General features: G+C 39.0%; 1 protein-coding gene across 2 annotated transcripts in view; it reads right to left on the reverse strand.

Moving 5' to 3' along the window:
* Positions 1 to 221: 221 nt before the first annotated feature.
* Positions 222 to 14758, reverse strand: part of bcl2l1 (BCL2 like 1) — a 42429-nt gene continuing 27892 nt past the window's right edge. For both annotated transcript variants that reach the window (XM_028454147.1, XM_028454148.1), the window contains exon 3: positions 222 to 2008. In XM_028454147.1, coding sequence (XP_028309948.1) covers positions 1865 to 2008 — 144 coding nt within the window. In that variant the 3' untranslated portion in view covers positions 222 to 1864. The remainder of the gene's footprint in view (positions 2009 to 14758) is intronic.

Below are 14758 nucleotides of genomic sequence, written 5' to 3' on the forward strand. Positions count from 1 at the left end.
TGGCAGTAGTTACCTTTACCCAAGTATGTCTGTGCCTGCTACACACTCTGCAGGCTAAACACGGTACTTTACCAACATCAGTACCAGTATATAAATATTTTTTAAGTAGAAACGTTTGCTTTTCTTCTAAAACGGTTTCTCTCTTTTTTTAATGGAAATACATTTAGTTGAACAGAGTCCCTTCATTTGTTCTTTGTGAGAAAACCAGACGGACACAGTGCGTCTTCCAGCTTTGGGCTTTATTAGGGTTTCAATGTCCTTTTAATTTTACAATGTCATTGTAGAGACAAACACGGAGCATTAGCCTAGATTAAAAGTGAACCAAACTTGTTTTACAGTGAAAAAAATCCTTGTTTTGTTAGTGTTACCTCAATCAGGGCAAACCAGAAATAACAATGCACATCAATGAACAAAAGGGAGCTTCTGGTCGTCTTAATTAAGGGGAAGTAACAATTCAAAGTCACCACTTAGATTTCAGAGATGTCACTAAGCTAAAGCACTAATCTAATTGGTTTAAATAAGTAGCCTATATATAGGGTCAGACCAGGAATCACACTACCTTCATTTTAGTGCCCAACATTTGGACACACACACACAGAGAAAGAGAGAAGCGGCGAGACACACAGAAGATGATCCTAGGAGCAGCTTCTTATTGGGGCAGACTAGAAAAATATACATTTTGTTGATACTGATGTGGAATGTATGAGCCACACACACACACACACACAGAGAACCTCATTAGTTATCTCCAGGGTTACATCAGGACTGTGGGAGGAGGCAGAGAGCGCCACAACCCCGTGAGAACAACATAAACAGGAGACGGAGGCACAGCTGGGTTCATGTCGGTTAATCAGCAGCGACTCCACGACTCTCACTGAGTGACTGTGGGGGGGGCAGTACGCAGATGGACAATGAGTGGGAAGAGGAGATGGTTGATGAAAATGACCACAGCGTCAGCACTTTTTCAACAGAAATGTTCGGGAAGCTGCGACAGTGACGTTCTTATACTAATCAAATGTCAGATTGGAATTGGAATTGTGTGCTCATGTTCTGGTGGGAGCTGCAGACGTTCAACGTTAAAGAACTCTTTTTAAGGACAACATGACATCCACAGCTTGGACTGTTTTTAAATCACCTGAAGCTGAAAAACTAAAAGGCTGTGGATGGTTGTGAACTGCAGCTCGTCACCAAAAACATCTGGATAGGATGAAGAAAAAGTGCATCACGGAAGTAATGGTGTGTGAAGTCACCAGACTGGTGGAGCTCTGTAGTGCAGTGACTGTGAGCAGAAATCCTTCGATGCACAAACACGTGCAGATTCCACAGCAGATTGTGTCCAAAGATCAGTTATACACTAAGGTTTTGTTGAGTTTTGAAGCACTGATGCTACTTCACAGGAAGTCCAAATAGGAATAATAATGTTGATGTCAGCAGAGAAATGCGTGTCAGCAAACAAAGCTGTTCTAATATTTTGGCCTCAGTACATTCCACTCCAATGGAAAGGGTTGAGTGTGGAAAATCATTGAGTAAAAGACAATCCACTCTGCCTGTGTCTATCAGGTGTGTGGCTGTGGACAGACCTGCAGAGACGACGGACCAATGAGCTCTGCCGTCACATGGTGCCTTGATGCTCCTTATGGCACATGGCGAGCTGTGCGCGAGAACACCGAGTGTCAAAGGAGAAGCGAAACGCTCACGTGAGTCACACGAGTGTGAAGTGGTGTCACGGTGTAAACAACTGACACGGACTGGGAATGATTGGAGAGATGGTGATGAAATCAGTGAACACAAAAACACTGCCCGTTTGTGCACATAGTTCAGCGTTGGTGGAGCGTTCTCCTTTACTTCCTGTTCGAGTGCCTCCTCACAGACGTTTTTGTGCGAAGAGCGAACCCACCACCACCCCGGTCACCACCGTCATCCCCACCAGCAGCCACTTTTTAAAAGATTCCTCGGACCGCCGGATCTCAGCCACCGCATCCTGCCCGAAGACCTCAGCAAAGCGTTCCTGAGGGAGAGACAGAGAGAAAGATTTATATCTCACATGTGTCACATGTACTGTATGTCTAGCAAGTACAGCAAACTGACGAGAATGTCAGGCTTATAATGTTCAAAATCTCACGCTATGTGATCACGGCTGTACAGTATTTCATGGAAAAGTGGCCGAGTGTCTTGCAGTGTTGCTTAAATCATCTTCAGCAATAAATATAAAAAGAACAACAGTAGTTGACTCTCTTAAACCTATTAATCTTGTTTGATACAATTTGGAGAAATTGATTATCCAGTAAAGTCATCTAAACAGGGAAACATGATGAAACATAAACCAAACTAAAATGGGTAAACTGACGTGTAAATGGTTGAAATAGGAAATCTGAGTCACTACAACAGTTTAACCACAGGGGGCGCCAGTTAGACTTGCACTGTACAGAGACTCTCTGCTGTGACTTATTTTGAAGGTCTGGCTTTGTGAAAAACAGTTAAGAACTCATCACAAACTTTGCCCAAAATGTTCAACATATCAGAAGAGCCGTGTGTCTTTTATAGATTGGACTTAGAATCAATTTAAAGCTGTGTTGGACATGTCCCACTAACATGCTATGTACAAGTCAAAGTCATCTTTGTCAATTTTGCGTGTGCTGGACAGGAAAATAGAAAAATCGTTTCTCTCTGAGCCACGGTGTTAACTACCAATAGAAAGATTTTAAAATGCATATAAAATATAAAGGATAAAAATAAAAGGACAAATTTTCTAAAATGTTCAGATATACATTTCAGAGATTTTCGGAAACCCACCATTGTGCTGACAAAACTTCTGGTTAACTTCAAAACAAGAGTCTTATTTTAAAAAGCTTTAAAAATGAAAGGACAAGAAGTGATGCTTTTGTTTTGAAAAGATGTTAGATTTTTAGCTTGCGCTCCAAAGCATCATTGGGCGGTTGAGTATGACTAGTGTGCATACTTTCCCCATACATCTGGGTATTTCTCACATACTCAACCTTTCCATACTATTTAATGTGACCGCACTACATACTAACTTTAACTTAGTATGAGTAGTACATTGGTATGACATTTACAAGACAGCCTATGAGTCTGTAGGCTGCCATCTTACATGGCATGTAAAGGATCATGGGTTGATGACGTACTGGGTCCCTTCAGAGGCAGCCCACCGTCTGTGACACTCTTTGATTTAACACTGAGAAGTAGAATCACATTCTTTTTCCCGTGTTTCAACATCTTTTAGGAAATAATTGAAGTTTGTTACTCTGCGTTTTACTTTCCCTCTCCTTGATCAAAGCTACTCAACTTCGATTCAGAAATCTCATTTTGTAAGCAATTATAAAAACGTTTAAAAGTTTTCAGCTGTTGCAAATAAAATAAATTAATTTTGCAAAAATAATTTTAAAAAAAAACAGCGGAGGATCAATTTATTTGTTGGTATCTGTACTAGTCATGCTTAAAACATCAATAGTGTTAAGTATTATCATACAATAAAGAAAAGATGAGCACATTCCCACATTAGAAATATGTCTTAACACGTCCTCAACCTCAGCCAAAGATGTTGCTGTTTTACAGCAGGTTTCCAGTGAGTTGACAAGTGAAAGGTTGAAGATTTTCAGTTTACCAGCTGAACCACAGCATTCCTCTGGCAAGGACAAAAGGAAGAGGACGAAGGCCAGTCCCTCCCAGGGTCAGCAGCAGAGACTGAGGGTTGATCGTTCTTAGGATGAAATGCTGCTGCTTTGCTAAAAACAAACCAACACTACTGAAGATAGAATCTGTGTACCATTGATTCTTTGATTATTCCGTTTTTAAACCAAATCAAAATAACAACTGAACAATGTGGTTTACTGACTTATACAGAAATATCAAAAACCAGACAAGCAGCATTTTTTGGTTTTAAAATTAATCTTGTTGTGTTTGTGTGACCTTTGGATATTTAAGGGAAACAAGGACGAGAGCTTCATGTTTTAAACTCACCACACAGAAAGGACCCACAGACGGGGGTGGACTTTTACTCTCAGACAAAAAAAAAGGAGGCACGCATAAGGCCCATTACTGATGAACTGGAATATTTAAAGGTTAAAAAAAGGATGTCACTGTTAAGAGTTTTTAGATCCAGAGAGACATAGTCAAAGGTTTTGTTTTGCTGAATCAATCATTTTATTACAGATGAACAGAAAACAAACAACGTAAAGTCAACAGGAGAAACAGGCCCTCATCTCACACACATCTGAAGGTCGGCTCACTCCTGGGCCACAAACAGTTTTCTCAGCATTTTTAGTTTATGTTGTTATCTAGTGTTTCTCTTCCCTTGGCTGGGACATGTCCTCTTTTGTTATGATACTAAGACATTTATGATTTTCAGGGTCAAACATAAGCTCATCAAAGATAAAGATATACGCAAATGATATACTGTAGGTCAAAGCACAGTTATCAAAAGTTTATATCTAACAGTATTCTTCAATTAGATGTTTTACATTTAGAAATTAAACCATCAGTTATTGTAGTTAGTTAAAGATGACATTTACTGCTGATTTATAGCAATACAAAGTATGTACAAGATTATGATTGATTTAATAATTATCATTTAGGGGTCTATTGTGTTTGCTTATTTGATTTATTAGTTATATGTATACAAGTTGTTTAATGTGTATTACGTTTAATACTTAAAATAGAATTATTCTTATTTAACAATTTAGATTTTGTGCATTTTGTTCAAACTGTCTTTTTTAGTGTTTATCTGAGTGTTCTAGTTATTTATATGTGATTTGTCTCATCGCTTACATACTTGCTTGTGTTGTTAGATTTAGATTACGTTGAAATCAAATCTTCTAAAACTGTTTGTTCCAAAAAATAGGCTTTGAGAAAGTGGACCTGAATATATTTTATTATGGGTAAATAGGAATTATTGGACATTTAATTATTGAATGTTAAAAAAAGAAAATAATCCATATCAATACCACGAAAACATGCATGATATGTGATTAAAGGAACCAGAGGTGGTGTACTGAATTTATATTGCTCCTCGTTTCTTGTGATCAGCTTCCGAGTGTGTTGACATCTGCCGTTAGTGGTTGAAGATATTATACTGTGCAAAATAAATATTTTTACTGCCCTCAAATTAGCTGTGTAATGGGCTATATGCACAGGGACACGTGATGTATTTCCAATTGAAAATAAGACAGCTGACATCTTTCCTGTTACCGATTTTTGGAAAGTCAAAACAGTGGAGAATTGAGCCGTCACACTTTTGAAACATTTTTCACAGTTTTGTTTTATTGTCCCTGTTTGTGCGTCTACAAAACGACATCCAGTTTACCTTCCAAAACAAGAGAAGACAGCACTGTTGCATCCTTAAGTGTACAGCTTCAGCTAGATGTAGTTCTGCTTTGAGTTTTTTACGTTCCCAGAAGAAGATGAGCTGCGAAACAAGTGGGTCATCAACATCTGGAGAGACAGACCCTAACCCTGACATGAAGGAGCGATCAAATGCACAAGGGTGTCGAAGGAGCCGTCCCCGTTCTTTTTGAATGGAATAATTACTCCCTTCCTGCACCTCGTCCTGGTGTTAAGGAGCGAAGAAAGCAACCAAACTCTCTCTCTGAGGACCCCGAGGAGGAAAACGATGTACCACGTCCTGACCACGACTACTGCTCCTGTGCTGATCCAGGTTCATTGCACTTAGCCCTCAGTGTTATAGAGTTGGTCCGGGCAGAGAACGCGGCCCTCCGGAGACGGATGGAGGAGATGGATCAGGAACAAGTTTGGCTTGGAATGGTTTGCTACTTCAGATGAGGACATTAGGTTTTATACGAGGTAAGAAATACTAAAAAAAACATAGCTGTAGCTAAAGTAACATTAGCAACTAGCTAAACATAAAACTAGAGAAGCAACTCTGAATAAAATTATCCTCACTGTTTTAAGCAACTTTTATGTGTTTTACTGAGCTGAATGTGTTTTATTGTGCTGAATGTGTTTTATTGTGCTGAATGTGTTTTATTGTGCTGAATGTGTTTTATTGTGCTGAATGTGTTGCTGTTGTGGCCGTGTCAAAAAATATTTTCTGTCACTGCTTCAGGCCAGACAATAAAGTGCATCCATCAATCAATCAACGGGAAAAACGGTTTGTCAGTGAAAGGCCAGTAGCTTATGCAAATGTATAAAATGTCCTTTGCTATTTGCTGCTATTGTATGAAAACTATAGTCATTTGTCATAATACAGTAGGGTTAGGAACCGGAAGTTCTTTCACGGTCTTCACTCAACCGCGGAAGTGAAACGTGCATGGTAAATGGTAAATGGACATGATTTTATATAGCGCTTTATCACCACACTGAAGCAGTCTCAAAGCCCATTGTCTTTGCTAGTGTCAAATCCTAGAAGTTCTAACATCTATTGTTCCTCACACCAGCCTCACAGTCGGTAGTCAGCCACCAGTTTATTTGGATACTATTTGGACCGTAACACCATAAAACAAAACATAAACGTAAGCAGCTTTTAATGAGCTGAAACATCCACAGACTGCATGAAAACATGAGCAGTCTCTGTGTGCAGAGACTGGGCCCAGGACCTGGGCAGCCGTTTTCAGTTCTCACTCTAATTTCCCCATAAATATCCAAATTTCTCACAAACAGAACAATATTTTTTTCAAACAGAAAATGCTCTATATCTGGTTTTTATTACATGTATTTCTGTTTTGTTTTAAAACAAAATAACCATGCTGTTTGTTATTTTAATTTCATTTCAAACAGAATAACAAAGGAATGATCGGTATATGAATTATAGGGCAATATGTCTGAAATATGTATCATGATATAAGTTTTCATATCAGTCGATTTTGATAATTGATTCATTTTTGTTAAACCTATTCAAAATAAGGACCAGAAGAAAAAAGGGCAAATTTAAAAACTTTGATTTTAAAAGTAATCTTCAACATTGAAAAAGAGGTCAACAAAACTACGGAGATAAACTCAAAAACCTGTTAAACTGTTTAATGTACGAATATAGACATTAAATACATGCTTAATCAAACACAATGTGCAACACATTTTACAAATAATCAGTGCACACCTGAGGTAGAACTAATAGTCCGGTAGCAAGGACCGATAAGCGTGTATTGCGGTCTGTGTCATCCTTTGGCAATCCGCACAATATGCAAATTAAGGCCGCAATTACTGAAAATCTTGTTTTCGTCAATATCTCAATAACTACGCATGGTATCAAAATAATTTTGTTATCTATATACATGTTTTTAGGGGTAAAAAATCAGAATAAACCATTTCAGTATTGATCACACCAATATTTTCTGCAAAATATGCAAATAAGGGCCTGCAGCAGCAGCAACCACAGGTAAGTGTGTGTGTGCGTGCGTCAGTGACAGATCTCCGTCTGTACGTTATCATTCCTCATTTTGACAATCATTCTAATGTATTGCAGCGATGTAAAAATGTAGAAAGAAGCCAAATACAGCGCACAGAAAAACAGAAGTAAACAAAACCTGTGTTCATGGGCGTCAGACAAGCTTGGACTTTCTTAACGAGACAGAGGCGAAATTGAGGTGTCATGAATCGTGGGCTACAGAGGGAAAAGGTTTTTTTTTAATATTTACTGCATTTTCCCCAAAAAATTGGGTAGCTTAGTTATTTGAGTATGATATAGAATGATACTATGTGTGTGAAAAAAACATGATACCCCCCCCTCTTTAAATTTAAATTATTCGATTTAAGACCCCGCAGAGACTTTAAGAGTTTTCAAGACCCCGCGGATACCCTGGTCCAAGCAGATCGCCTGTATTAATAGATGGTAAGGTTGATGAATGTATGATTAGATACATTTTTAAGACCTTTCAAAATCATATTTAAGACCTTTTATGAAATTTTTGAAGAATTTTAGACATTTTAAGGCCTTAAATTTCAATTGTTGGATCAAAGACTTTTTGAGACCTTGCGGATACCCTGTAACATTGAATCAAGTAAACAGATTTGAAGATCTCCATGAAGATCTTGAAACTAGACTGTTGACAGACAAACATTTAGAAGTGCTTTGTCAGAGTTTGTGTATCCACATATCCATCCTAATCTCACCTCAAGAGACGCGTCAATAAACTGAGCACATCGGCAGGAAAACGTCTGTCGGTCCGGATCAAAAACCTTCAACTTTAGGCAACACTGCCTTTTCTACGATAAGGAATGCCTCGACATTGATCCTAAGCATCCGAAGCATTGGTGCAGGGTTGTTCTTTGCAAGACAGTGGACCGTGGTGACTGGAAAAAGACTTGGACAGCTTTAGCTGGTGACGAAGCAAGCCGATGACAAACTGCAGTTACACACTCCATTGACACAGAAGGTTGTCCTTACAGTAACTGAGAATAAGATACAGGTCATAGATCTGATGTGTCAGAATTTGATCCAGAAGCGGATGAACACAGTCTGGTCATTAACTCTACTGAGACTGTATCAGTTGTAATTCAGGATGGCATTGTCTTCTGCAGGGAAGATCTCATGACAAAGAAGTGGATGTAATAATCATACAGCAGATGGTTACGGCAGCTTAAAGTGGTGTGAAAAGAATCAACATCGTATGTGAGGACAGACATTTTCATCGTCCTGCTTAGAGCTGCTCGATTATAGAAAAAAATTATAATCACAATTATTTTAGTCACTTAAAATCACGATTATTTGTCAACCAAAAGTTATTTATTTTTTGTACAAAACAATGGAAAATATATTATTTAAACAAGAATAAAATGTGTACCACAGAATTAAACAACTCAAAGTTAGTATTATTAATCGGTATGTGCCAAGCTTTATTTGTAGATGTCCGAAATCGTAGAAGCTTGTTTTATTTAGCAAATAAAGTGTATGTAAAATAAAAAAATACATATTAGGCGGCCAAGCCCGCAGGGCCAGGGAACCGCGTATGCTAGGACCAGCGGTGCTAGGAACCCTATTGTTCAGATTATTATTGTTACCTTTTATAGTTCTGTTGGTAAAAGTGTTGCTGCAGGCTAAACCGTGCAAGGGAGGGCGGTGCCCTTTGGAGGGTCGGTCCAAAACCCCCAGGGGACCTTGGATGCAAAAATTCACATATATCCGCTACCAGGTGGCGCTATAACAAAAGTCAATGCGTTTTGCTCCCACACCGTTTGTTGCATATTTAAAAACTTCATATCCACAGATTCCTTGAATAGCGCTGAATCACCTGGGCTAGGCCACGCCCATTTCCGCCTGGACTTTTGTTGGAGCAAAATCTCAAAAACTGGAAAACCTACTTTTTCGAACTCTTCCTTGGGGTTTTGTCCAATCAACGTGAAACTTGGCACGTAGAGTCTTCAGTTGGACTTGATCTAAAGTTATCAAAATAATTTTGTTTGGGCAAAATATGCACAAATTATTAACAAGTAAAGTTTTCTAGCTAGCTTTGAAAACGCGAACTGGTACATATCTCAGTCAAAATAAATGCTAACACCACCAAATCTGAAATCCTTGTTTGGCTTATAACTGTGGGGGTACGCGGCAAATTTGAATAATGTAGGCCACTAGGTGGCGCTGCAAATAACGAATATTTATCTCTCTTAAATGGCAAGACCAATTTTTACCAGATTTGGTGGGTATCAGAATCAACTTTATTGACCAAGAGTGTATGAATACACACGAGGAATTTGTCTTGGTGACCTGTGCTCTCTCAGATAGTGTAACATTAAATAATAACAATCAACTAGAAAAAATAAAAATAAATAAAAAAGAAGTATAAATATAAGAGTAGTTAGACTAATATGTGCAAACTAATAAGAATAACAAGATAATAATAATAGTAATAATAATAATAATAATAGTAACAATACAATAATAATAAGATAATAGTGCAGTAGTGCATTGATGAGTAGTGCAGGTGAACATTTAAATATTTAAAATATTATGTCCATGAACATTCACAGTGACAGATTGATCCAGGGTTGTTATGTTTAGTTCCAGGTTATTTCACAGTAACAGAAACAGGTCTGACACTCTATGACTGTTTAGAGTTGATCAGAGTGACAGCCTGGGGGAAGAAACTGTTTTTATGGCGGGTAGTTTTGACGTACAATGATCTGTAGCGTCTGCCGGAGGGGAGGAGTTTAAACAGATTGTGTGCAGGGTGTGAGGGATCTGCAGTGATGCTACCTGCCCGTTTCCTGACCCTGGACAGGTATAAGTCTTGGATGGAGGGTAGATCAACACCAATGATCTTTTCTGCAGTCCTGATTATCCTTTGTAGTCTGTGTCTGTCCAGTTTGGTTGTAGATCCAAACCAGACAGTGATTGAGGTGTAGAACATGATCAGCAGCTCCTGGAGCAGGTTGAACTTCCTCAGCTGACGCAGGAAGTACATCCTCTGCTGTGCCTTTTTCCTGAATGTGTCTATGTGGGAGGTCCACTTCAGGTCCTGTGAGATTGTGGATCCCAGGAACCTGAAGGAGTCCACGGTAGCCACTTTGCTATTCAGAATGGTTAGGGGGGTGAGTGGGGGGGGATTTCTCCTGAAGTCCACTGTCATCTCCACAGTCTTGAGCGGGTTCAGTTCCAGATGGTTCTGACTGCACCAGAGAGCCAGCTGTTCCACCTCCCGTCTGAAGGCAGACTCGTCCCCATCCCTGATGAGACCGATGACGTCGTCTGCAAACTTCAGGAGTTTCACAGAGGGTCCCCTGAGGTGCAGTCATTGGTGTAGAGGGAGAATAGAAGTGGGGAGAGAACACACCCGAGGGGCGCCAGTGCTGAGTGACCGGGTGCTAGATGTGATGCTTCCCAGCCTTACTTGCTGCTTCCTGTCAAACAGGAAGTTGGTGATCCACTGACAGGTGGAGGCCGGCACTGTGAGCTGGGTGAGTTTCTGGTGAAGGATGTCCGGGATGATGGTATGATCTTGGGTCCCTCCTGAGGCCATATCTCAAATGTATTCGCGATTGGTCAAAGTGGGCGTGGCTTATTACATCATAACATATGAATAAAAAAACATTTATTTCAGCTGAATTATTATGTTGAGGGCTGTAAAATTTACAGGGTAGATATAGAAGACCACACAGACCACCCATTCCAAAATGTGCGCCACTAGGTGGCGCTATAATTGCAAACACATTTTGGCCTCGAACTTTCACATTTTAATTCACATCTTCAAAAACTTCATATTCATCTGTTCACCAGCAAATGGCACGTTGGCCTGTGTCCTGACGCTCGCCACACGGAGTCATCCTTTGTGAGGAACTTCCATGTGCTCCGCGACACCTGGGTGCCGAGTCGCGTGGAAGGCTTGGCCCCCTTTCATAACTGCTTGCAGTTCTACTTATTTTTAATAATCTCTTTTTTTCTCAATTATGTTATGTGTAATAAATGAAATTGTAATCGTATTTCGATTAATTGCACTGCCCTACTCTGCTGCACTTCTACACAAAGTTGAACCTGACCTGTCATGTCATGGAAGGACTTGTGCGGTCAAAAAACTCAATACCGAATAAAGTATCAATACCAAAAAGTGAGTATCGGATACGATATTCACCTGCAAAAGTATCGAATACTAACAGCGCCATGTCCATCTCTTAATATATCTATGGTTAATAGATATAGTTTTTTTCCCTCGCCTGTTTCAATTGACAACTTTATTCGCTGCTGCAGACAAACAGGCACACGTGCAGCCCCTCCCTTCAGCTGCAGCTGAATACTAATAGGGCCCTATAAATCACAGAATCGAGCAATGAAAACGGTTAAACGCGGAAATGGACAGAATCAACACGAAACGCCGTCACCGTGAGGCAAGGGACCTTTTTTTTTTTTTATGAGGAAATGTTCCGGGGACCACTGATTAACAGGGATGTAACGATTCACTCAACTCCCGATACGATTAGATTCACGATACTGGGTTCACGATACGATTCTCTCACGATTTATTTTACAAAATGGGACTGTAGACAAATTTTTTTTTTGGGAAAAAAAAACTAGAAAACACGGTAATATTTTCCTTTTATTTTTCACTGTCAAAAGAATTCATGGTTAAACTATTCAAAACAATGCAATTTAACTAAAAATAAATCTTGAATGAAATAAATAAAGGAATAATACAAATGAAAATGTATTTTGTGCCTTAACAATTGGACTTTAAAAAAAAAAAAAAAAAAAAAACGTTATTGCACTGATTTACGTCATATTTGTTTGGACCAGCAGAGGGCGCTGGTAACAGTGGTCTGTTGGCATGCAGATATCTTGCAGTGAAGAGAAGCTATGCTAGCAGACAGAGCTAATACAAAAACGTGACTTTTACAGATATTCAGGTAATATTACAGATATTCTTTCTGTGCTAAAGGGGTAAGGAATCATTTATTAACATATTTAAGAGTAGAAGGCAGCCAGAAAGAAAGTATTAGCAGACTCCGCCCACCGCCTACACTTGTGGATAGCCCTTTAACCTCTGCTGGTTAAAAAAAGTACTGCCATTCAATTTTCAGAAAATCGATATCAACCGTGATACCTATGAATCGATTTTTAACTGCCTTACGATTAATCGTTACATCCCTACTGATAAGGTGCACCGCCCTACCCCCTCCTGCCCTGGCTGCATTTAACACTGCCTAAAACACATCAAACTCTTAAAATTGCCAAAAAAAAACCAGCGCAAATCCTCACTGACTCTTAAACACAGAGTCATCAGTGCCCGTTTAACTTTGCTGCGCCTTTGAAACTCCATCCGTTTTTCATCAAGCGCAGCAGCGCTCCGTGAAAACATGAGTCAGCTTTAATCAGCTTCACCTGCTCAGAGCGTTTAAACAACATCTTATCAGAGCTACAGATCTGTGGATAAAGTCGTTCTGTTGATGTGGACGAGACCATCGATGCCATGGATTGTTGAGTCTGAAACATTGTAGGTTAATAGTAACTTCTGATACTGTAAAATATTCTGGCCCCTAGTGGTGAAATAACTGATGCATACTTGTGCCTATTTGTTTTTGTTTAATCATTATGGTCTGGTTTTGATAAACCTAATTTACTGTAAATTAACCTAAACAATAAACCTGCTCAGATTCAGTAAACCATTGATCCCTGATGGGATACTAGGTGACTGTGAAATTAATGCTGTTCTTATACATCTTTATATGACCATTAATTAAAAATGAGCAGTCAGAATAATCAGTCACTACAACTTAAATCTACTTTTTAATTGCATATTACCTTATTTTTTACATACATTTTTGTTTAATTATTGATTTTTTTTATTTATTAGTAATTATTCTGTATTATATATATTTTTTCTGAAATTATTTGTTTATATTTCTAAAAAAAAACGAAATTTAAAAAAAATTAAAGTGGAAAACATCGAACTTTGGAAAAAAAGAAAAAGGAATTTATAGGGCCCTCATCATAAAACTGAGTTAGCAAATGTCAGCACAGCTGCAGCTTGGCGAGTGCTGCTGCTGGGGGGCCTACGCAACCAGTTTTAGTCAAAAATGAGAAGGGAAAATTTACTAATTTTGTCATACTTTCTCAAAAAAGCATAATCGTTTTTGTCTTTGTATAGTGTTCATAGTTTGTATTCTCAACTTTATTAAAGGAAATTGGGCTTCGAATTTTTTGTCTTTTTTTTTGCTCTGTGGTATCGGAAATGGTATTGAGTATTTTCTTTGAGTATGGATATTGAGTTTGAAATTCTAGTATCGTGACAACGATACTACATTGGGGAAACTGCAAGTGAACATGGACACTGTGGCTCAGTGCTTCAGAGTAGGAAAAAGCACTATCATCAAAGGCCTTAAGAGAACTGCACAAATTGGGCGTACTATCTCAGGACATAGGTGACATCATTATAAAAGTGACAGCAGTCATGGCTGCCTGCTATGGGGTAAAAAGCTTGGTGACATTGAAAATATCTGCGGTCCGTGGAGAAGTCTGGTCGCGAAGGCTGGGTGGAAAAAATGTGACTAAGTTAAGTCCCTCCCACCTTCAAAAGATGCATTAGAAGAGAACGTAAAGCAGGCGCACATTCAGACTGCCATTTGGATATCAGCTCTTAAATCAGAACCTCACGAATTAGATCCTGTCAAGTTTGGATGGGAACGTGACAAACGCACTAGATGCCTGACTCTAGTAACAATGCAACCACACGTTAGTGTTGCTCCACTGGAGGAACTGGAAATGATTAGGTGTGGTTGTGCTATGCATACACACTGTTCAAAAACAAAGTGTGGATGCCATGCATCTCACTTGCCATGTACTATACAATGTTTTGTGGATGTCACAGGGATGCACACTGAGGGAATTAGCACATCCACGGGTTGATGACTGACAATGTTGTTGAATGTAACTAGTTTGAGGACTGAGTCAAATCAGTAATGGCAGCACGCATCAGCATAAGTAAAGGGGATGTTCTGTAACGACTCGGATATACACTGAAAAAATATCAATGCTGAAATTGTTTAATCTAATTCTTTACCACTAAAAACGTGTATAGACACCAAAATTATTTTGATACCATGCACTGTTACTGATATCGATGAAAACAAGGTTTTCAGTAATGGCGGCCTTCATTTACATATTGAGCAGATTGCCCAAATTTTGAAAGAGCACACCTCAGAGGTATAGAAATAGAAAAAAAAAAAAAAAGAAAAAAAACATTTTGTACGGACCATATTGCAAGGTTCTCCAAAAATCTGGGTCTTTGCATCCGGACTATAACATCTGACATGAAACGAACAGCAGGGTACGTATTTAGAAAATATTATGGTGACAATACAC

The sequence above is a fragment of the Gouania willdenowi genome, chromosome 7, assembly GCF_900634775.1.
Source record: "Gouania willdenowi chromosome 7, fGouWil2.1, whole genome shotgun sequence".
Taxonomy (NCBI): Eukaryota; Metazoa; Chordata; class Actinopteri; order Blenniiformes; family Gobiesocidae; genus Gouania; species Gouania willdenowi.